We start from the raw sequence: 23355 nt of genomic DNA, 5'->3' as shown, positions 1-23355 counted from the left end.
CGTCTGGTCACTCTGGCAGGGGGAGAGCAGAGAGCTGCAGGACCTCCCATCACCCCACTCCCACTCCCCACTGATTAACTCGGGCACCCTCCCCCTCAATCCAACAGTGGAGGAGCTCCGAATTGGGGAGCTCAGGGTGGTACCAAATCCTGACGGCCCCGTCCCCCCAACTCCCCACCCCTCTGGACCCCCAGATCCCGGGCACCCACTTGCTGTTCCGCCTCAGGGCACCGGACTACCTGCTGGAGAGGGGCTCTGGATGTGGGCTGGGGGCCCGAAGAGGAGCACGGGTTTAATCCCGGCTGGGGATGGGTGAGGGGAGGGGAGGAAAGAAAGAAACGGGTCCCTAACACTCCGCGGACCTCTTTCTAAGCACTAGGCCCGGCCATCATTCTGGGCTTCTCAGACTGCAGGGGGCCAGGCAAGAATGGGACACCGGGGCTCAGAGGCTATTTCCCAGAGAAAGTCATAAACCCCTCCCATGAAGCCACCTAGGCCAATTCCCGGTGGGCCCCACCGGCGGAAATTTCAGAGTGTTGTGAGTGAGATGAGGGTGAAGACGTGAAACGCAGCGGACTCCGATTCTGGGAGGCTTGAGAAGACGCGAGAATCCAAGGGAGCCACCAGCGGGAGGCGGGCATTCCCATGCAGCCGGACTGCAGAGCGGGGCCGTGGGCGACCGGGGACTGGGGACTCCGCGGACCCGGCCCATTCGTCAAAGGAAGACACTGGGACTGAGTTGGCCCCTCCCTACCTCCCCGCTCCCCCCTCCCCCAGCCCCCACTCCCCGCCGTTGCTCCCTCTGTTTTAACCGGCAGTCCAAATTCTCCCCCAAAAGCGAGGTGAGCCGGGGATCAGAAAAGAGGAAAAAAATATTCGTTTAAGGTTTCTTTTCGTTATTGGTCCTCGGCTGCCTTCCGCCCTGGCCCCCTTCCCTCCTCATGAATAAAAGAAACGTCCGAACCTATCAGATCTCATTCGCTGCCTCCCCTCCTCCTCGTACTCCAGTTGAGCACTTTTGCACAACTTACCCGGCGGATCGCTCGCCCCCTCGCTCTCCCTCTTCTCCTCCCAACCTCGTCACCCCTTATCGCCTCCCCTCAAGCCCAGAAACCCGAGAGGCACCTTCTTCCCTCCCCAAGTCTTCTGGGGGGCGGGGGTGTGAAAGCTGGTGTTTAAGGGAGTAGCGAGTGTGGTCTGAGAAAGAAGGCGTGGAGAGGAGTGGGAGAGGACAGGGAGGGAGGGGAGCGAGAGCGAGGGAATAAATATATAAATAAATACGAAAAAGAAATCCACTCCGCAGCCTCTCGGCTCAGAAACTTTGGCCCGGAGCGCGAGAGCGCGTCGCTCGCCAGTCCGAGGCTGGGGGCCCTGACTCCGGCCGCGTCCCCCCCGAGCCCCGCTGCGCGGCGCGGCCTCGTCTCCGGCTCCTGCCCGGCGCATCCGCCCGCACAACTTCTGGCCCAGCGGAGCGGGCAGAGGAGGCCTTGGGGTTGGTGTGTTTGTTTGTTTGAACTTCGTTGTCGCCACCTTCCCTCCCCCCCCCGCAACCTCCGCCCCTACCTCACCCCCCTCCCCAGCTTCTGGACGCGAGCGACCGCAGCCGGGGGTGGGGGGGATGGGGGTAGGGAGTGTTTGCGGAGGGGAGGGGGAAGAGGTTTAAAAAAAAAAAAGAAGGAAAGAAAGAGATCGCAGCAGGGGTAAAGGGAGCGGACGGGAAGCGATTTTCGCCGACTCTGGATTCGTCCCCGGCGTGCGCAAGAATGGCGGCCCTTCCCGGCACTGTACCGAGGATGATGCGGCCGGCTCCCGGGCAGAACTATCCCCGCACGGGATTTCCTCTGGAAGGTAAGAGCGTCTGGACTTGCCTCGCTTCCCTCCTCCGCCAGGACCTCGAGGTCCTTGGAGAGGTGGCGATCTTCACGGGGTGGTGGCGGCGCCAGCGGCAGCAGGGGAGTCCCCTTCCCTTCTGGATCCAAGTCCGGGCGCCGGACCCAGGAAGTTTCTGGGACCGACACTTGTCCGTTTACGCGTGGGTTTCACCCACCGGCGGCCTCAGCTTCAGAGGTCCAGGACTCTGGCCTTTACCCGCGGGGCTGAACTCCGAGTAGATTTCAGCTCCTAGTCAATTTCAAGTCCTAGTGAGTTTCAACTCTGTACGCTATTTGTAGATACTTTCCACCTAATACTTTCTCGGCTCTCTGCGTTCGCCAGCTACGTGCTTTCTACTCTTCTTTTGAATTGTTCTTTTCACCTCTGGGATGGTCTTCCAGCCCCTTGTATTTCGAAATACCAACAATGTGTGATATTTTATGTCTAAACTAGGACTCTGCTTTGGGGTCTGGAAACTAACTTGAAACAATAAATAGTAACGATTTTCGCCCAAAAGTTTCCACTCGGGCTTCTGAACTCCGGAAATCTCTCGGGGGAGATCTCAAGACGGCTAGAGGGCAGGGAAATAAATGTACAGACAAGGGAAAAGTGTTAGTTTTGTAATGTGTCCTCCCTAAATATCCGGCATCCGGGGTGAACCGGCTCCGGGCTCCAGCAAGGGCTGGGAGCGCACCTTTCCTACGTTTTTGTTTTGTTTTCTTTTTAAACTAATAGAAGGCCTTCAACCTGTCAACTGAGGGATCACTTGGCTTCTGGGGGTAGGTAGCCCAGAATGTCAGAAGTGGTTAGAGAGAGGTGCGACTTTTATTTTTTAATTACTCTTCTTATAATTATATGAGCCCCTTGTGCGTGAAGGAGAGAGAAGGCAAGGAGGGGACGGATGGACAGGCAGCCTGAGATCTGGGGAGGCGGCGGGGGGGGGGTCCCTCCAGCAGCTAGACGGCGCGGGTCCCTGAATTAGACAGAGGCGAGGAGAGTGGCTCCGTGATCAAGTGCGCGCGAGCAACCACGCAGGCGGGAGAGCGCACAAGCCCGGGGATTTGCCGTAGCACTCTCCTGTAGCGAATGCAAGTAAAACAGGCGGCCGAGGACGCGCAGCGGATTAGGACAATATTTGCCCAACATGACGGAGAATACTGAGGAGAGCCGAGTGCCGGTCGCTAAAGAGGCTCTTGAATATAAAGTTGTGCGCTGGAGAGCTCTCCAGCGCTAATGGCATATCCCGCCACGGAGACCGAGTGACTCGGACTTGGCGACGCACGATTTCTGATTAAATCCGAGGGTGGCTTCAGACACCTACTTTTACGAAGAGGGGTGTGGGGACCGGCAGAGCCAGGGAGGAGGCGGTAGGAACAGCTCAGCAACGGAGCCTCTTCCCGCCTCCTCCCTTCCAATTATACTGTCAGCTCCCTCCACTCGGGCGGCTGTGAAATCGTTCTAATCTGCCAGATCTCCGCAGCCGCCGAGTCCCCAAATTGGGGGGATCGAGGCCGGATTAGTGCACCGGGTGTCCTCCAACCTTCTGGGAGGAAATTGTGTGGACTTTACATTAAAGCTTCCCAGGCGTTCTCCCCTCCCTAGCACACATCAGGCGAGCCTGTCTTCCTGGTTCCCAAAGTCACCCACACCCAGGGACTCTGGCCCATCTGTGCACCAGCCTCTCTGAACCTGCAGGGACAGTTCAGGGGTTTTTGAGGCCAAATGAGTATTTGATTAGAAGCTTGCTGACAATGGGGCATGTCCCCAAATCATCCCAAAACGAAATTCGAACTCTGAGAGGGGTTGGAAAGAAGGAGAGTCCCTCAAGGGACAGCCAGGTGCCCCCAGAAGCAGCAGCCAACGGCATTCTGTTGCTGGTCCCTCTGCTGTGCCTTGGCTGTTCAGTTATGGGTAGGACAGTTCTGCTGCCCAAGCCAGGGCTGTAACTACTAGTAATCAACCAACCTCTTCTGGGCCTCAATAAAATGGATCAGACTTGACCACTTAGAGCATGGAACTGACCAGATGGGCCACATCTCACCCATTATCAGCCTCTATAAAAGGCAAGTGGACCTGCCGCCCAAGCTGTGGGTCCAGAGGACCATTGGTCCCAGAGTCCCCAGGCTCCGCCAGTCTCTAGGCTCTGCCCTCTCACCTCTGTCTCTCTCCCTCTCCTTCTCAGAGGCATTCAGATCCCCCAGGTGTGTCCACATTCCCCATAGTGTGGCAGGACTGGGGACACACAGCATCTGTGGGGACTCTTGCAGCCAACCCTGACCCCTTTCTCCATCTCTGCCAGACCTTCCGTTGGCTTCATGACAGGTTTTTTCCTGACCTCCGAACTACCACAGCTTCAAACGTGGGGAACTGAGATCTGCTCTCAGGGGTCTTGGGGCTCAAACAAAACTGGAGTCAAAAGGCCTGTGTACTCAGTGTCTCCTTCCCATCCTCACCCTGTGCCTCTCTTTTTCCTCATCTCCCCCTTCCTTCTCCAGTGTCCACCCCACTTGGCCAAGGCCGGGTCAATCAGCTTGGTGGGGTCTTCATCAACGGGCGACCCCTTCCTAACCACATCCGCCACAAGATAGTAGAGATGGCCCACCATGGCATCCGGCCCTGTGTCATCTCCCGCCAGCTGCGTGTCTCCCATGGCTGCGTCTCCAAGATTCTCTGCCGCTACCAGGAGACAGGGTCCATCCGGCCTGGGGCCATTGGTGGCAGCAAACCCAGAGTGAGTGTCTTTGCTGCAGAGCTGGCAGCCAGCCTTCCCGTGGTATCCTGGCTGTGGCCCCTATCTCTACCCTGTGTCATCCAGCAGCACCGGGGAGGGGGTCTATATGCTTCCTATGGGAAGGACAGTGGAAGAGGGTCCCCACTCCCAGACATCCTCCATTATTTGAATTTCTCAGGGATGGGGATAACTGATGTCCCGATTGCCTGAGAGGCCAATGAGTCATTCCTGTGCTGTCCCGACATCTTCCCAGACCCCCTATCACCATCCCAGACCAGGGGTAATCTTTCCCCAGTCTTGCCTGGAATAGTGAGGGGGGACCCCAGTCCTAATTAGGTTTCTATTTTATTATCTATCACTACCCTATTCCACATCCCCCAATCCCGGCCGCCTTCCTGGGAGCCAGTAACAGGTTTCTTGAAAGGATAAAGCCAATCTCAGAATGGAGGCATGGTGACCAGAGCCACCAGCCTGGCCTGGGGCTCTTGGGAGGTTGATATTAAAAGTATCTCCCTCCCCCTACCCCATCTTTCCACTCCTACTCTCCCACCTCCACCTCTGAAGCAGGTGGCGACTCCGGATGTGGAGAAAAAGATAGAGGAGTACAAGAGGGAAAACCCAGGCATGTTCAGCTGGGAGATCCGAGACCGGCTGCTGAAGGACGGGCACTGTGACCGCAGCACCGTGCCCTCAGGTGAGAAGGCAGCTGAGCCAGCAGAACTTGCCCGGAGTCTGGCCAGGGCTCAGGTCATGTGGGGCTGGAGGTGGGAGAGGAGGGGAGATGATGGATGACAGGGAACTCAGAGAAAAGTGAGAAGGAAAAGAACCAGAGCACAAAGAGGGTGAGGGCACAGGAGGGAATCAGAACTGAAAGGAAGATGGGAAGAGGGAAGAAGGAAAGAAAAGAAGTTAGGAAAGAAGGAGAGAAGAGGAGAAGGAAGAAAGAAAGGGAGAAGGACGACGGGAGAGAGGAAGGAAGGGAGGGAGGGAGAGAGGGACAGAGGAGGAAGGAAGGATGGAAGGAAGGAAGGGAGGGAGGGAGGGAGAGAAGGGGGAGGGAAATGCAGAAAAAGTTATCCTATAAAGTTGTGTGGTAAGGGAAGCTCCCCTGGCGCCTTCTCAGAGAAGTGGCCTAGAGAGATCAGTCCATCCTAGGAGGATAGATTGGGATCTCCCTGGATCTTTTTCTCCAAGTCACCATTTCTATTCTGTTGCTGCCACCAGCCACCAGTGGGTCCCAAATGTGGAGGCCCTGAATCTTGCTGCCTGTGTGGGAGAAAGTGGCCCCGGGTGTCTGTGTGGGTACCTGAGCATTCAAGTGTGCAGGGCTGGGATGCACACCTGAGTGTGGGGACTACAGCATCAGGGGCTGGAGGGGCTCCAGGGAGGTCCTGGGGAGGTGGGTGTGGGTGTGAGTGCATCTAGGGTATGTGACAGTGGAAAGCACAAGTGTGTGCAAGGACGTGATAGGAATGCACTAGGTGGGTTCCTCTGCCACCGCCTTGCGACCGTGTGAGTGCCCCAGGTGTGAGTCTCTATGTGAGTGACTGTACTTGTGCCTCCCAGTAGGTGTAAATGTTCAACGGTGGGGGTGGGGGGGATGGGTGTGAATCCTCCTGAGTGTATTTAGGGGGGAAATGGGCTCCGCTACTTCTCCCAGGGTCCCAGGCGGCCCCGCTCCGCGGCCCCAACGACTTATACTCGCTCTTTTGCCTTTGAATTTCTGAGGTTTAGTGAGTTCGATTAGCCGCGTGCTCAGAATCAAGTTCGGGAAGAAGGAGGAGGAAGACGAAGCGGACAAGAAGGAGGACGACGGCGAGAAGAAAGCCAAGCACAGCATCGACGGCATCTTGGGCGACAAAGGTAGGGAGCCGTCCCGGGGCCGGCGATGCCCGAGCCCGCGTCTCCAGCTCACCAGGGTGCGGGCCAGTGGTGGCGCCGCCGCCACCCGGACTGGCGGACAGATCTTTAGCGGGAGGACTCGCAGCCCCCGGAGCAGCCGGGAGCCTCTCGGTGCGTGCGGAGAGCGCCCCCTCGGTGCGCCCCCAGGCCGGGTTGGGTGCGGAGCCCGCGACTCAGTTGCGCGGCGGAGCGGGGTCCTGACGGCCTCTGCACCCCCAGGGAACCCGGCGGCGGGTTAGGGCTCCGGGCGCCGCGGACTGCGCACCCCGTTGAAGACTCCGGGCCGTGTGTCCTCCGCGGCTGGCGTTTTGGCTGCTAGTCCGGGTGTCCGTGTCGATCTATTATTTATAGGAAACTTGGGCAAGGGGGCGGGGGGCGAGGAAAGAGGAACCGGCTCCGCGGCTCCCTAAATGAATTTGTTAAGCAGACCCGCACACGCTCTCTAAACGGTCCCTTGAAACCCCGCCTGACAGTTGACTGACCGCTGCAATCAATAAAAATTAGCGAGGGCCGCGTGGGCCGCCGCCTAATTCTCCATCCTGTGACGCCGGGGCTGAACCGAGACAGCGCGGAGGTAGCGGGGGAGGGGGCAGAAGGGTGCACTTTTGAGGTGCTTTCCTCTTGGGCACGCGCAGGCGGGGCCAGGAGTTGAGGCCGAGTTCTCAGATGCCCAGGGTCGGAGGATCCCAGTGCGGGAGAGAGATTCAGGCTCCACACGCCCTCTCCCCGCTGCTAGCGTGGTTGCCGAACGGGTCTGGAGTCTGAGCCCCGCTTCTTCTGGAGATGGACTAGGGAAGGCGTTTATCTTTCAAGCGCCTGCGCGCCCAGGAAAGGGGACTGTGCTTTTGTTTATTGATGGGGTAAGTTTCAAGAGAAGGGAGAGTCCTTCCTCAATACCACTCCCCTCGCAAGTCTCTTTGAGACTTGGTTAAGTGTGCTTCAAGGGGGGACGCGGGTAAAGAAAGAAAAACGGAAGACCCAAAGTCACGTAGACTGATGGGAAAAGAAGCTACGGGAAGAGAAGCTAAGCCTCCAGACACACGCGGAGGGAGGCAGCAGGCAGACAGGAAAGGCAGTGGCCACTATAACCTGCAAAAAGAAATGGTGGATTTGGAAAAAGTGGGGGAGTGTTCTGAACCCTGAAACTTGTAAAAGAGCACAGTTTCATTTGAGTTTCCTTCCAGGGGGTTCTCCTCTCCTCACCTCCCTGGAACTCCTAGCCTAGGTCTCCCTCCAGCTTTCAGTAGTCTCTCCCAACCTTGAAGATGAACTTCACAGACAAAGCCCGCTTCCAAAGACAACTCCCAGCCAGGCCCAGCCCTCACAGGCCTGGTCTGAGGGGGAAGGATGGTGGGGGGGGGGGGTACGGGCGGCCCAGTGTGGGAGCAGTCTGGAGCTGGGGAAGAAGCGGGCTATTGACATTCAGGGCCCCAAGTGGAGCCCAGTCCCACTGGGGACAAAAGGGCAGGGAAGAAAGTGAGCGAGCTGTGCCTGGCGTCCTGCTGTGCGGGCCTGCTGAGGGCCTCGGGGCTGCAGCGGGAGGCGGCCTGGGGCTTCCAAGTAAGCCCCTGGCTCGGGGGAGGCAGCCTAGAGCCGGGGGATCCCTGGCGGGGTTGCGGGGGGAGGAGACCCACTCCTTATTTCAGTTCACATTGGAAAGGGACTTAGTTGAACTTCTTTTTCTTGGGGGGGGGGGAGAGAACTTGAATAATCTTTCCCTGCGAAATACAGCGCAGCAGACACAGCTTCTGAGAGGTACCCCAGGAGAAGTGAAGGAAGTTTGGTTTTATTTGGAGACACTGTGTGTGTGTGTGTGTGTGTGTGTGTGGCAGGGATACCCCAATGTGCTTCCAATTCAGTCTGTAAGGAAGCACAATAGATAAATTTCTTCTGAGGAAGAAGGGAAGGGAAGGGATGGGAAGGGATGGGAAGGGATGGGAAGGGATGGGAAGGGATGGGAAGGGAAGCAACGGAAAGGAAAAGAGTAGCAAGTTCGCTTTGGAAATCCCTTTGGCTCAAAGGAGTCCAGGGGTTTCCGGTGCTGATCTGGGCTTATAAAACCAGCAGAAAGGCAACTTCGCTGGATAGAGGTTTTCCCTGCAGTAGAACCAGGAACTTCCAAGTCTCCAAGGTTTAAGGAGGAGGCTGGAGGTTCCAGACTGGAAGGTTGAAAGTACTGGCGCTGAGTCTGGAGAGGAGTTGCAGAAATGAAAGCGGTGGGGCTGATGTCCAGAAAGCCCCGTGGTTTTTGAGTGGCAGTGGGCATGTTGGGCCCTGTGATTGGGAGCTGGATGGCGGTGTAAGCGCATGTCTCTCGGTGTGGCGGTTTGCCCACGGGCCTTTGGATCGGAGCCGTGGATTCTGTGTGGATATGCAGTATGATTGTAGATGGGTGTGATGGGCAGTATGACAGGGGGGATGAGAGAGAGTTGTCTTTCCATCTGTGGACAAATGGTATCAGCTCCGCATTTGAGTACCTTGGCCAGTGGCTGGCATCCCGGCGAACCACCCAGTTGGAAACTCTCATCTCTCTCCCAGGCCCTGCATGTCAGTTTCATGGCCAAGTTAAAGGTGAAAAGACCTCCCAACCTCCACCCAGTGGGCCAGATGGGGAGAGGCAGAGATACCCTTGGGCAGAGCAGGGGGAGGGGTGCACACCCACAAACTTTGTTTTGGCTTCTTGCTCTTGACAAATGCCTTCTCCGGGGGTTGCCTCTCTCAAGGCGGGGAGCCGCCGAAGAAGGGGTTTAAGAGCTCTCCTCTTTAAGCGCTAAAGAGAGATCCCTCCCTGAGTCCGTTTTTTCCTATCGTCCGCTTGGCATTTAATAATGTTAAGACTTATTAGAGCTGGTAATGAAAACTGGGACTGCTGAATAGGAAACTGTGTTGGAGAGGGGTGTAATAGCTTCCAGGCATGGTAAGAAACTATTTATCCGCAATCAGTCCTCACTCTCAGAGTTTGAAGCACAAACGTTAAGTTGAAGGGTTTTAAAGCGATTAAATTGAGCTTTTATTTCTGTGCACTTTCATCTCTGAACAGCTCACTCCTGCTCCCCTTGGGCTGATATTCATGAGGCTGTTCATATTTTTTTTTTTTTTTTTGCTCTTATCCTTGTTAAGACTGAGTTATCAGGATTGTTGGTTGTGAGAATTCTCAGACCGCTTTGGATAGGGGCTCTGGCCATGCTCTGTACACCTGGAAAGGTTCCTTGCCCTCATCCACTTGGACTCTCTCCTCCTCACCCCTTCTCCGAGGATCAGGGGAGAGACAGGCAGGGACTCGACTGGTGAAGGATTTGAGGAGGGATGGGGAAAGAAAAAGATCTTCCCAGCCTGAGTCCAGGGAGACTCTTGTGGGAAATTTGATAGGGGTTTGCAAAGAGTCAAACCATTCCTCCGTGGGAGCCGAGGGAGTGAGTGTGGAGAAATAAGCAATAATTTAGAAAAGCAGTAACAACAGTAATAAAGAGTAGAGCACCAATGCCTCTTGCATCCGACAAGGCTCAAGTTTAGGCTGAAACTGACCAGATCAGACCACGTTGGTCTCTAGGGTAGAAGCCCAGCCAGGTCACAATCAATATGAAATAAGGTGGAAATTCACAAGATTAAAAAGAAGAGTGTGTATTTTCGGGAGGGGTGGAGTGGCGACGTCAAGGTCCACCCGGGAATATGCTGACTTCCCGCTCTGAAAGACCGTCTGAGGTGGAGGCCAAGGGTGTGCGTGCCTGAAAGGCAGATTTGTATTTCTTTGCATTTTTCCTTAATTTGTTTTTAAAGCAGCAAACTTACAGGTGTGGAGTGAGAAATGACGGAGAAGGATCGGAAAGGAGGGGAGAGCCCGAAGTGTCGGTTTGAGACACTTGTAAAAGGAGGTGGGAAACAATTTAATTTGGCAGAGCTGCGATAGCTGCTAATGCGGTTTTCGGTCGTTTGCTACACTGGAGGAAGCTGTTTTGATTGTGTGTACAAGGACCTGCCAAATTTAATTAGGCTCCGGGGGAGCGAATGAATAGGGGAAGGGGGGCACGGCTCTCCTCAGCCCACACCGTTTTTTCGGCTTCACACCTGGAAGGGGCATTGTTTACTGGCTGGGCGAGAACGGGAGAGGGGAGGGGAGGGGCCTCCAGGGAGAGGGGCCTTGGAAGAGGGAGCGAGGGAGGGGTCGAAGATAGTCCATTTATCAAGAAACAATCTGCATTGATTTATACCAACAAGTTCCCTCCTCTGTAAATGTGTGTTTACAGAAAGGTAATTGACACTCCACCAAATCAAAGGATTACCCCGGGTTGGCAATCTAATCAAACAGAGTCCAGGCGGGATTTGAGGCTGTTCAGAGTGGGATCAGCTTCGCATAATGGGGACTCGGAGGAAGATGGGAGGGTGTCAGGCAATTCCCCGGCTTTAGGCAGAGCTCGGCGGTGGATATTCAGTGAGACCAGAGGGGGAGAGGGAGGGGGGTGAGGGCTCCGCCGCGCCGGGGTGGTGGGGGGATGGGGTGAGCGGAGAGGAGGGGTGCGGGGGTCTGAGGCAGATATCTCGGGGGAGGGGGCTCCGGGCGAGGGGCCGAACCCACACTGGGCTGACAAGACTCCCCCTTTCTTTCCTCCATCCCCCCAACCGAAGAAGAGAGAGAGGGTGGAGGGAGCTGGGACTAACGAAGAACAACAATGAGATAACTATTACAAAGGCGAACACTGGCGCGCGCGCGCTCGCAGCCCCAGAACCCGCGGTAAATAAACAAAGTCGGCAAACTGTTTGCCAGATAAACTCGTGCCTAAATCGAGTGTGACGGGCAAGGAGAGAAGAGACAGAAGGAGATAAGGTTGGAGGGGGAATGAACGAACATAATCTAATAGAAGACATTTAGAAAACAAACTTTAAACAAGGGAGAACAGGCGAGCGGAGGGTAATTATCCGCCCCAGAGAGAGAGGGACGCCTTCGGAGGGCTGCGGGTGGGGTCTCGGAGACCGGAGCCACGGAAGAGCTGCGCGTTAGGGAGAGGGGATGCCTTTGGGACTCCGCGGGGGACCAGGAGAAGGGTGTCCGGGGCGCGCAAAGGAAGGGCTCAGCTCCCAGATTGAGGTTCCCGCGCAGCCCCAGTCTCCCAAACGCATTTCTAAACAGGGTGGGGTCCCCCGCTGCGAGGGCATGCGGGTTTTCTGTTCACCTCCGGGCACGCACTGCCACACACCGGCTGTTTCCAGGCGTCTAAAAGACTCGTGTGCACGGCACAGCCGTTAAAGGAATTAGATATTTACCAGTTTGAAATAAGCCTGGCTAAGAAGAGAGAAGAGAGAGGGGACATTGAAAAGATGAGGCTGGGGGAAGACTTCAAACGAATTCATCATTTGGAATGGTGGAGGGGAGATTTACCAGACAGTATTGGGAAGTTATTTAGATATTAATAACACATTTTCCTGAGGCGCGACCACGGCAGCCATCTGCGCTGCTCTCCGAGCTATTTGGCTGGGTGAAATATGGGCGTCTCAAATGTTGGGAAGAGATAACGCAATCAGGCTAACCCTGGTCCTAAGACGGCATCGCAGCGTTAAACCCGGATTAACCTCCCCCCTCCTACCCCCGCGGCCCCCTCCCCTGTCACAGCTTTCCAAATTTTTCAGTGGAATTTACATGGAAGGATTTAAAAGCACATATAACAGTAGCCTTAAAGCAGTATGGTGATTACTGGGGCTTTTTTTTTTTTAAGAATGTCTTTCTGAAAATGATAGTTGTCACATACTACATTTTATATAAATAATCTATACACACATATTTTTTAATATAGGGAAAGAGGACTGAGCAAATGAGATTTCCTTCTAGGCTGCTTCTTTGGAGTTTCTATTTACCATCATCAGCAAAGTTGATGAGGCTTCATTCCTAATGGGCACCTAAGGATATAAGCATGAAATGTCCAAGACCCCTCCCTGGCTCTGTCCTGGAAGCGCATAGTCTAAAGCCAGATAGAACTCACACCACATAATAGACAGTGCCAGGTGAGGGGGAGCCTTCCTGCTACCAAGAAGAACACAGAAGAGACACCCCAAAGGGGAGGTTCTCCAGGGGCTTTGGGGCCTTGAAGGCCACGACTAAGGGGGGGCACATTCCAGGAATTCCAGAAAAATAGCTCATCTCCCTCTCCCACTCCAGACTAATGAGGTAATTAGGAAACCCAGTTGGGGATGGGAATGAGAGGGACTGGAAGGTTGGGACACCCCCCCCCAATTTTTGCTGTCGTTGGCCTTTCTTCTCCTTTCCCCCTTCCCCCAACTCTGGCTGAAAGAGGAAAGGTGGAAATGGGGTCAGCGCTTTCTGACCTGCTCTGGAGCGATTGGCCCCGGCTGGGGTCGGGCGGGGGAGGGAGGGAACTTGCCTTCCCAAATCGAATCAAGGCAGAACGGTGACCTAAGGGGGAAACTTCCCCATTAGTAGATAGATCTCTCCAGAACTTCAAACAAAGTGGGGGGAAGGGAGAGGCGAGGCAGGGAGGGAGTCTGGAGGGAGCACAGGGGGAGCTAGGAGCAAGCAAAGGGGAGGGGCCTGAAGAAGGAAGAGAAGGGGTCGAGGGCAAAGGGGAGGTGAGGGCCAAAGGAAGGGGTATAGGGAAGGGGATGCCAAAGAGGGGTGGGCTGCACTTGGAACTTCAGCCCCGGGGGAGAGGAAAAGCGTCGCGAGCCGCAGCAGCCTCTAGAGGGATGAGGGGAAGTTGTGTGCACCCCAAGTCTCGCTCCAAAGAGGCCCCGCGGGCAGGCCAGGGAGCCTTGGGGCCCTCGTGCCCAGCCCTCTATTCGGCAGCTGAGTGAGCGCGGGTTGCCAGGGCCGGAGAGCCCTGCGGGCCTGCTGAGGATGAACTGGTTCGACTTTCTGAGACTGCGGGTCGGCTCGTGAACCTTTCCAAGATTCGGTTGCCCGGGCTCTGGAGGTGTGCTGGGCCCGAGCCCGGGTCGAGGGCAAGGCAGGGATGGGCAGAGGCCTGGGAGACCCAGAGCCACAGCGGAGGGACGAGAGAGAGTCAGAAAGGAGGAGAGCTTCAGGAGAGAGAGCGCGCGCGTGCACGAGAAAATTCAGAGAAAGACCCAGTGCGGGACGGGAGAAACTTGCCTAGCGTTTGAGGACGCTGAGAAACGCGCCGGGGCCGAGGGAGGCGCAGAGCAGCCGGAAGAAAGACAAAGAGACGCAGAGGCACCGAAAGGCTGGCCTGGGACTGGGAGATCAGGAGAGACCTCGGGACCTAGAGACGGCCCGCGGGAGAGCGCGGGCGGAGAGGGCGAGCGCGCAGAGCCGGGTGGCGGCGGGAGGCGGGCGAGCTGCTGTCGTCCTTTTGATCCTCCGCTGCTTCTCCTTATCAGAAGCGCTTTCGGTGACACCGTCACAAAGGCAGTTCATCATATTACAGCGCGGCCGGGCGGCTCGCTGCGATCCCGCCGCTTAATTAGAGGAGAGCCAGTCGGGCCGGCGGGACGGGCGGGAGGCCGACCCCGAGGCGGGGGCCCGGGGTCCGCGCTCCGACCGGGGTGCTGGAAAGGGGCCGGCCTGTGAGCCTGGCCCCGTCGGGACTAGCGGCGAGAGGGGCGGAGAACCCTTATTCAGAGCGCCGCTAAATCAATATCCCAGTCCGGGTTTCACTGCCGGCAGAGTGAGGCTCACCGCCTTATGGTTTTTAGCAGCCACCCCTTCTAAGTTCCCAGGTTGGGGAAGGGGTGGCGCGCAGGCCACCATCCCCACTCCCCAGCTTCGGGACGCTGCAGACTGGAGGGTAAGAGTGAGGTTACAGCACTGCAGGAGCTGACGGCTTCGTGCTGCTCCGGATCCAGTTCCTGGCTGACTGTTCGATCCCTGCCTCTGATAGCCTGCTCTCCCAATCTCCAGCTGAGCCCAACAGGACGAATCTGGGAGGGGCAAAGTGCACTGCGCTGGGCCCAGGAAGTATACCATCCGTCCTGCCCCCAGCTCACTAACAATGCAATCTTGAACAACTCTCGTAGCCCCTCTGGGTCTCAGTTTCCTTCCATGAAAAACCAGAGAATTGCACTAAGGCAAAGATTCTTATCCTTTTGGGGGAACCTGGACCCCTTTGAGAATGGGGTAAAACCTAAGAAATTGGCTATTCACAGAGGTTCATACAGGAGGAATTTTACAGACCGTACGGAGGGGTGTGTGGGCTTCTAGAGGCCACACCCCATTAAGAACTTCACATGCACATGTTTTCTGGTTACTCTGGTATCCTTGAGGGAGCATCTGAGTCCAGGAGCAGGAACCCGAGCCCAGGAGGGGGAGATGGATGGTGGGTGGGGTGGGGTGGGCTGGGGTGGGCTGGGGGAAGAGGTGAGGCTGAGAGCCTGACCTCTGTCTGGCCCTTGCCGCTTCCTTCTCCTTCCAAAACAGAGGCAGTGAATCCCACCCTCCCATCCCCATTTGGTTGTTGGAGGGTTCTTTCTTTATGAGGTTGTTATATGCAGAGATAAGCACAAGTGCTGTGCTCCCCTTTTGTATGTCTGAAAGAAAGAGACGGAGAGAGAAAAGAAAAGGGAAAAAAAGAAGAAGAAAAAAAGAGAGACATTTTCTCAGGGGGTCAATTTCTTCATTCATTCTGTAAAAATATTGTTGAGCACCTACTATGTCCCGGGCATTGTGTTAAGTGCCCAGGAATACCTGAAACATCAAGAAGGTCCCTGACTTCGTGGAGTTCTGAGCCAGGTGGTGGAGACAGAAAATAAACAGACTGTGCTTCAGTGCATGTGTTTGTGTGAGTGTCGACCCATTATGTCTCCCCGTGCGCCTGCCTCCTTGCCAGACTACCTGTGTGTGTCTGGGTGTCTGTGAATGCCGGGGAAGGGGAAAATGAAGTGTCTGAGTGTGTGTGTTTGGGTAACTCTCCGGGCGAGCACAACAGCAGGATGTTTGGGGGCCCTTGCTGAGTTTGGCAGGCAGCCTCCAACCTGATGCCGGGAATCTCAGGCGTCAACCAGGGCCTCGAAGCGCCGCGGGTTCCAGCGGGGGGAGGAGGGAGGAGCAGCCCGGCCGCGGGGCTCCGGAGCCTCTGGCCTTCGCTGCGCTCTTTGTCTGACCAAAGATCAAAGAGGCCCCGGGATCGGACAGAAAAGGGGGTGGGGCGTCCGCACAAGAAGTAGCTTGGAAAACCGCCCCCTGAACTTTTCTGGGGTCCTTTCCGTGGGACCCAGACCCGACAGAGCCCCAGACGAGTGGGCGGCCACCTTTCCTCGGGTCCCTCTCCACGGTCGCGCGGGGTGACAGGTGAAGAGGATGTTATGGCTTCGGGTTCGAATTCAGACCGCGGGTCTCTAGGTGACTGAGGAAGGTGAAGAGAGGGCGACATTCCGCCGAGGTTTTGTGGGGTGGACATGTGTTTGCCCGGTGTGTTGTTTATACTTTTGCGTGGAGATGGGATCAAACCTTCCTGTTCACTGGAAACTTGTCCAGGAAGTCCGCACCGAATTTATCTGGGCTGTGTAGACAAGAGCATCAGATTGAAGCTCGAGTTTCTCTGTAAAGCGACAACTTTGGGGTTGGGAGGGGTCAGGGGGCGTCTTAAGGAACCTTCTGGAACTGTCTCGTTCCCAGTGAAAGGCTGCAGAAGCGCCTCTATCCCCCGGAGTTGTAACACGGAGTTGTAACCACGGATACAACTGACAACGCTGGTGCAGCCGCAGGACCAGAACCTGACCCCCGAATTTGCACTAAGTCCCACCCCTGCGCCGCCCCGCCCCGCCTTTGCGGTCCTCGTCTTTACAGTTTACCTCCACGTCTGGACTTTTTGAGCTCGGATCCACCCTTCGGAGGGTTAAAAAGTACGGCAGAAAAAAAGAAATTCCAATGTACGCGTGTGGGAGAGGGGGCGCAGCTAGGAGAAACCCTCTTCTGCTGCCGCGTTGTCCCCCACCCACCCCCTCTGTACCCCTTCCTCTCCAGCTGCCTGCAAATGCCAAAATTCAAAATCTCTTCTCTCTCCCTCCCATCTTTGGCCGTGGGAGAAGATTCTGAATTATTGCGCCAGCATTTCTGGGATTTACTGGAGGTGTTGAGAGTGAACCCTAAGAAAAGAGGCTGTGGGACTTTCTTTAATAAGTGGGGCTAAACTTCCGTCCCTCAGGGGGTCGAATCGTGTTCGGGTTTGGACGTTCCTTTCGATGGCCTGTACAGGCAGGCGACAACAAGAGGTTTAGCTGGTGCGCTGAGAGCTGTGCGCCGTGGGCGATTAACGCGATCAATGCCCCTTGGCGTCTCCCCCTAAAAAAACCCCCAAAACAAAAACAAAACCCCCTTTCCCCTTCTGGCTGCGTGGTGGGTTTGAGTCCCGGGAGCCCATTTTGTAGTGTGGAGCCTTGCATCAGTGCCGGAGCCTCAGTTTCCCGATCTGATTAGTGGGGATAAGAGCCTCTCCGCACCTCCCAGGGCGGGAGGAAATCAGGACCTGGAGAGGCTCTTTGGAACCTGGCCAGCGGGTCCGAGGAGGGGGAGAGGGAGGCTCCGAGAGTTTCTCCTCCGCCGGGGCCGCCCCCTCCCCTCAACGCCCTCCCGGCACTGTCCCCGCTCGCGCCTCAGTGGCCACTTCAGAAATACAAACAACTTTAGAAATAAAGTAACCAAACCCCCGAAAGGGGCTTTGAAGGGGCGAATGCCTGGTGGCGCTTTACTATGGTGTGGGCCGAGGCCCCGGCCTAATCCCGCTTTCATTTTCACCGACGGCCGCGGGGGAAGCGCTCCCGGCCTCCCGGCCCCTCAGGAGGCTGATTAGGCCACAAAGAGCCCCCATTATCCCGAGAAGAAAACCGGGGGGCGGCGCGGGGCGGGGGAGCGGGGGGAGCGGCCCGCCCGCGCCCGGGCTATTGACTTAGTGGATGAAGTCAAGAGCGGGCACGCTGGGAGCCCGGGAGGGGGAGGGGGAGGGGAGGGGACAGGGACGGGAGGGGGTGGGGTGGGGGCTGGCCCCGCGCGGGAAGGGGCGGGGAGACCGAACAAAACAGGATGCACAAAACCCCACAACAAAACCGAGCCCCGGGCCAGGGGAAGCCAGGCCCCGGTGGGCTGCTGAGGCTCTGCTGGGTCAGCTGCCCGCGGCGGCCCCCGGAGATGGGAGTGTCGCAAAAGAGCCTGGAGTCGCTGGCTTTCTTGGGAGGGGGTGGTGGAGGAAGCGAGAAAGGTGTCTGTCGCAAAGTGCTGCGTGGCTAGGGCGCGCGCCTCTGGCTCTCAGGCCTTGCTTTCCTCCTCCTGAACCCGCGGAGTCGGGTCCAGAGGCCTCCAGAAGTCACCCCCCGCTGCGTCCACCTGCGGGCCTGTGATCAGTGAGGTCTGGTGGGCAGAGGCCACCCCTGTGAGATGCTCTAGAGGAGGTACCTGAGTGGGAGGTGGGGAGGGGGAAGAATGAAGGAGAAGGGGAAGTCCTGGAGCCTGAAAGATCGGGGTAACTTTGAGTGAGGTCTCCTGAGAGCCTCAGTGTTCCCATCTGCAAAACTGTCCCATGGATGACAACTTCACAGTGCATTGGGAAGGGTCAACAATATAATTCCATAAAACACAGGACCGATTGGGAGACGATAAATATTGCTCTGCAATCCCTTCTACCTCCTCTTCTCCAAGGCCTCTTTCAATCTAGAACCCACTCCTCTATGGCTTCAGAAATAATAGGGGATGGAACTCTATAAGTGATCGCCATATCTGGACTGGGGTGGGGCAGCGGGGGGTGAGGGCAGGTGTTCAGCCAGTGCCAATGAATAGTGTTCTTCCTTAACGAAAAGAAATCAGCGGGCCCTGTGGGCAGCTCCTCATTCAACAGAGGCCAAGGGAAGAAGGCAGAAACAGAGCCCAACAGACTTGTTAGGTGTGTGGAGGGACTTTCCTCACCTGAGTTCTGCCCCACCCTCACTCCCAGATAAAGGCTGGGCAGCTTTGGCAGGCAGGTTGGGAAGGTGGGCACCATGTCCTGATGGAGGACACGGTGGAAGCATCCTCCGGGTGTAAAGGAGGCAGGTGCGGGTATGTGACACAGGCCCCCAAACACACCCCATCTCCAGTCATAGCTGCCCCTACCCCAAATAGGCTGGGTCCAGGCCCTGACCCAAACGACTTGGAAGCGCTTCGAAGGCTGTTCATCCGTTCACCTCAGAAGTATTTATGAAACCCTTCTTTCTGTGAGCCGTTCTGGGGATGATACCACCAGAGCCTCAGCTGTGGACTCCTCAAGGCTGAGTGAAGGAGTTAGGACTTATTCCAAGGGCAGTGGGAAGCCAAGGCAGGGAAGCGATGGACTGAGCAGAGAATGTACTGGAAGGTGTGGAGAGACCTGCTAAAAGGTTAATGAGAGAGAGAGAGATACAGAGGGGATGGAGAACAAAGGATGAGTGGAGAGATTTTAGAAGAGGGCGGGCGGCCCCAGCCTGGGATGGAGAGGAAGGGAGAGAAGCAGCTGTTTCCAGATTTTTCCACCTGATGCCCAGGTGTACTGAGCCTATGGCTGGCTAGGTCAATTAAAGGGACCTTGGGATTCCTCTCTATGCTGAGATCCCAAAGGGTAAGACAGAGTTGTATAGACCTTAGAGGTCATCGGGTCATTTTACAGATTGAAAAGCTGAGGTCCAGAGGGCGTGGCCTGAGTGAGCCCAAAGGAGGAGAAGTAACCCCGGTCTGCTAGCAGCTGCACTGGTAAAGGAGAAAAATAAGCTGGTGGAAGTCTTGTTTCTAGGAATTCGAAGGCTTGGGGTGAGGGCGAATACAACCCTTTCCCATCTCTACAGTACGTCATTCTTTGTGTGTAATACGATACACGCTTTCAAGTTCCATTTCAGAGGGGAAAACTGAGGCACGGAGAAATTAGCCCAAGGAAGAAGGGAGGGGGACGTTCTTCCCTAATAGGGTCTGCAGGACCCTGATGCCTTTACCCTACGAAGCCTGAAGGGCACAGATCCGCTGTGCTTCTTGCCCCATCTGAACAATGCAGCCCCCAGCACCCTCCGCATCCTTCAGGAACCCTAGATCCTCAGGCCCCAGGGAGACTATAGCTTAAGTCAGTACCCCCCACGGGGATCTTGAGACTTGACAGATGCTGAAGATTTGGTCCTCTGAGGGTCTGTTCATCTTCCTGAGAAGAGTCCTTTCAGCAGCCCCAAGGAAAAGTAACCACAGTATCCTGACTAGGGTTAGAATTCAGATGCCCCATGAAGAGGCCCTGGCTTCAACACTTAACTGCTGTGTAACTCTGGACGCAATTTCTCTGGTCTTTGCTCTGTTGTCTGAACAAAGGCAAGATGCAATCAGCCTAGTGGTTTTCAAACTGTGTTCCGTGGAGCCTTGGGCTTCCAAACAAGAGCTTCAGGGGTGATGCGGCCCACGAGGATCCTTCAGGCTCTGGTGCTCTGGGCGTGACTGCGTTGGAGGGGAAGAAGTCAAAACCAGCGTTGTTTCCCATTGATAGAGGAAACTCTGGTGAGACGGGGCTTTGTCCTAGGGAGGAGCTGAGACTACTATCCTCGGCTACTCCGGAGGGGAGGAGGGACAAGCTCTGTTTATGCCTGGAATCAGAGCCCCGGGGCTGTGGTTATTGGTCTTCAGAGATAAGCTGATATTGCTTATCTGGTGACAAATGGTTCCCCTCCTCTTCCATTGCCCTGATTAGAGAACTTTCTCTCCTGGCTGGGAGGTCTCTCTGGGAAAACAGGCAGAGCTGGGCTGGTCTCTAGACAGTGGGGTTTACCTCTTGAGGCCCTGACCCACTTGCTGCTGGGCCAGGGGGAGGCAGTTACCCTCTCTGTGCTTGATCGGGGTACTGGTGGTGTGGCTGGGTTGCAGCATCATCTTGGCTTGGTCCTGGAAGGAGGATTCAATGCAGGGTGGGGGAGAAGGAAAGACCCGTGAGCCAGGAGGGCAGAAGGGTGTGCCCCAGAGTCACCCAGGTGTTTTTGCCAAGGCTACGCACCTGGGCACTTTCTCGATTTGGGACATCGGAGGGAGGTGGCTTTTGGGTAAGCTGCCCAGGTCACTCTGATGGCCACCCCACCTGAGAGCCACTGGTCTAGTGCAACGCCTTGTTTGTAGTTGGAGAAATTGAGGCCCAGAGAAGGGAAGAGACTTGTTCCTTGTTGCACAGCAAATCGAGAACAGAGTCAGAACAGGGACCCAATCTCCACACTGTTAGACCAGGCACCATGAATGGAACATCTTCCAAAGTCTCTGGGTCCCTCACCTTTTATTAGTGTCACCTGCCCCTATCGAGGGTGTAATCTGCCAGGGCACCATGCTAGGAAACATGGGGCTGACAGGGAAAGCCCCCTACCTGTCCTGGTGTCCCCAACTCCTGCCCACACCATAGGGATGGCCTTCAGACACGCACTTTCATCTCAGCTCTGGGCCCTCAGCCCTTACATCCAAAGGGAGCCGCTGCTGGGCCACAAAAGGAACACTGGACATGGAATCAGTGAGACCCAGGTGCTGCCTCCCTGCTGTGTCCCCTGAGCAAGTTACTTCACATCTTTGAGCCTTAGTTTTCCCATCCATCCAATGGACATTAAAAATTACAGAAGGAGTGAAGGAGTTAAAACACAGAAAAGATGGCTGGCACACAGGGAGAATGTGATTAAAATGAGATAAAAGACCTGAAAGTAATCTGTGTGCGATAGGGGATCCAAAAAGTTTGCTGAGGGTTTCCCAAACACACATTGTTTTATCAGGGGCTCTAAAATATATATGCGTATATTTTTTCATATGCATTTGAAAGTTATATTATAAACGTAATATATACTTACAAAATTTCAAATCAGAAAAAAAGTATATAAAATAAAAACTGAGAATTCTCTCCTTCCCCAGAGATAATCTTGTTGAGATTGGGGGTATAGCTGTCTCATATATATATATCTAGATTATATCAGTATCCATCTCTCTATCCATCTAGATACAGATATGTGTTTAAAGGAAAGTGGCGTCGTGTCAGCTTAACCCTGGCACTATAGAGGCTTCAGGGGTGACCATGAAGCCCCAGAATTGAATTCTCTGTCGTGGGTATGTGTACGTATATATGCATTTCCCTAGGGAGGAATCCTTAGTTTTCCTGGGTCTCTTAGGGCTCAGGGTCCTCAAAAGGTTAAGCATCCCGAGTTAGGAGATTTGCAGGTGTCTGTCCTCTCTAAGATGGGGCAGGCAGAAGTCCCCCCTCCCCCCAGGCCCCTCAGTGCCTCCCCCTCCCCTTCATGCACCTGCCTGGGCTTCCGGCCTTCTCTGCTTCAAAGCGGCAGGCTGGGCTTTACCTGACTCACCTCGGAGAAAAGCAGCCTGGCTTGAAAGGGGGAAGTGGCATTTCAGGCACTTAATTAGACCCAGGACAAGAATGGAGGCTGGCTCTCGGGTCAGGCCAGGGGGGATTGTTGGGGGATTAACACCCAGGTAAACCCATCAAGGCTCACCGGCCCCTTGGCAGCAGGCAGCAGAAAGGCTGGGCCAGCAGCCTGGAATCACATTCCCCCGGGGGTGGGGTGGGGACGGGGAGGAGAAGGAGGGCCACTCCACCTGCAACCTCCACCATCCTCCTTCCCCTCCCCCACCACCAGCGCCCCAGGAGAGTGGAGCTGGAACTACCACTTTATTCCTACAGTGATGTACTGAGCACCCACTATGTGCCAGGCATTGTTCCATGGGCTGGGAGAACAGCCTGGAACGCACAAGGCCCTGGTTTCCCGGGGCTGGCACCTGCGGAAAGGGAGGCAATGAGCGTGTCCTCAAGTAAGGAAATACTTTCAGAAGGTGGACAAGGGTTTGAAGAAGATAAAGCAGAGTGCTAATAGAAAGTGGCTGAACAGGGAAGTGATGGTAGGTGGGTTATCAGGGAGGCCTGCCTGGAGGAGGTGATATTTGACCTGAGACCTGGATGGCAGGAAAGAGGCAGCCATTTATCGAGTATCTACTTAGGAGAATAGCCCACCGAGAGCTGACTGTGGGTCAGGTATTGGGTTAAGCCCTTTACAGGAATGAATGCATGAAATCTTCCCAAGAGCACCTTGAAGGAGGGATTATTAAGATGCTCATTTATAGATACAGAAATTGAGGCACGAGGAGGCGCTCAGCTCTTTGGGCACAAACAGGCAGGGATGTCTCATTGGAAGATTGGATGCCTGTGCTCTCAGCCCGTCCACCTCTTGACACTGTGTCAGGTGTCTCATCTCACCTAACCCCTGGCCCTGCCCCGTGGGTATTTGTTATCCCAATTTTGCAGTTGAAAGCAGAGCTCAGAGAGGTTTGCTCAATTCCCTAGAGTCACACAGCCAGCAAATGGCAGAGACAAATAGAATCCGGGCACCACAAACTCTTCCTGCCATGATGCACCAACTTTTGGCAGGCATCTGACTTTGGAATGCCCTCCACTGACTCACAGGGTCCTGTGTCCCTGGGGAGTGGCTTCCCCTGTCTCTAGAGCAAAGGGCTTGTCATTAACAGAAGATTCAGCAAGAAGAGGGCTTGATGATTTTTTTTAATGGGGTACCGTGCCCACATTTCTGATTTGCATTTGGGCTTATGAACTGAGAAATCCCCAGTGGCCTTGGGAGTGTGTTGGAAGGTAAATGTTGGGATTGCTGTTAAGGGAGTGTTTTTTCTGGTGTGTATTTTGTACTGTGAACACTGTGTACTGTGTACAGTGTACTGTGTTTACATGGTTGCTGATGGATCGTATTTTGGGAGTCAGGGCAGAGGTAGAGTGGGTCCTTGTTAGACTGGGTGGGGGGCTTTGTCCTGGGTCATTGGTATGTGTGAGTATGTCCTTGTGATATGAAGTGTAAGGACCGAGTGCGAACGTGTTCAGGGCTGTGTGGTTGTGTAGATATGGGTGTGCGTCTGTTGGCACTGTGAGGTG

At 55.4% G+C, this 23355-nt stretch overlaps 1 protein-coding gene across 2 annotated transcripts in view; it reads left to right on the top strand.

Annotated features, from left to right (window-relative positions):
- Window positions 1-1763: 1763 nt before the first annotated feature.
- PAX7 (paired box 7) overlaps window positions 1764-23355 on the top strand; it is a 99161-nt gene continuing 77569 nt past the window's right edge. Inside the window, exons 1-4 of one of the 2 annotated variants that reach the window (XM_060289238.1) lie at window positions 1764-1848; window positions 4368-4603; window positions 5168-5297; window positions 6338-6466. In XM_060289238.1, coding sequence (XP_060145221.1) covers window positions 1764-1848; window positions 4368-4603; window positions 5168-5297; window positions 6338-6466 — 580 coding nt within the window. Of the gene's footprint in view, window positions 1849-4367; window positions 4604-5167; window positions 5298-6331; window positions 6467-23355 lie in introns of both variants that reach the window. The other variant, XM_060289230.1, reaches the window with a different exon arrangement.

The sequence above is a fragment of the Globicephala melas genome, chromosome 1 (genome assembly GCF_963455315.2).
Source record: "Globicephala melas chromosome 1, mGloMel1.2, whole genome shotgun sequence".
Lineage (NCBI taxonomy): Eukaryota > Metazoa > Chordata > Mammalia > Artiodactyla > Delphinidae > Globicephala > Globicephala melas.
The sequence above is the reverse complement of the archived record's forward strand: the minus strand, read 5'-3'. Positions and strand labels throughout refer to the sequence as shown.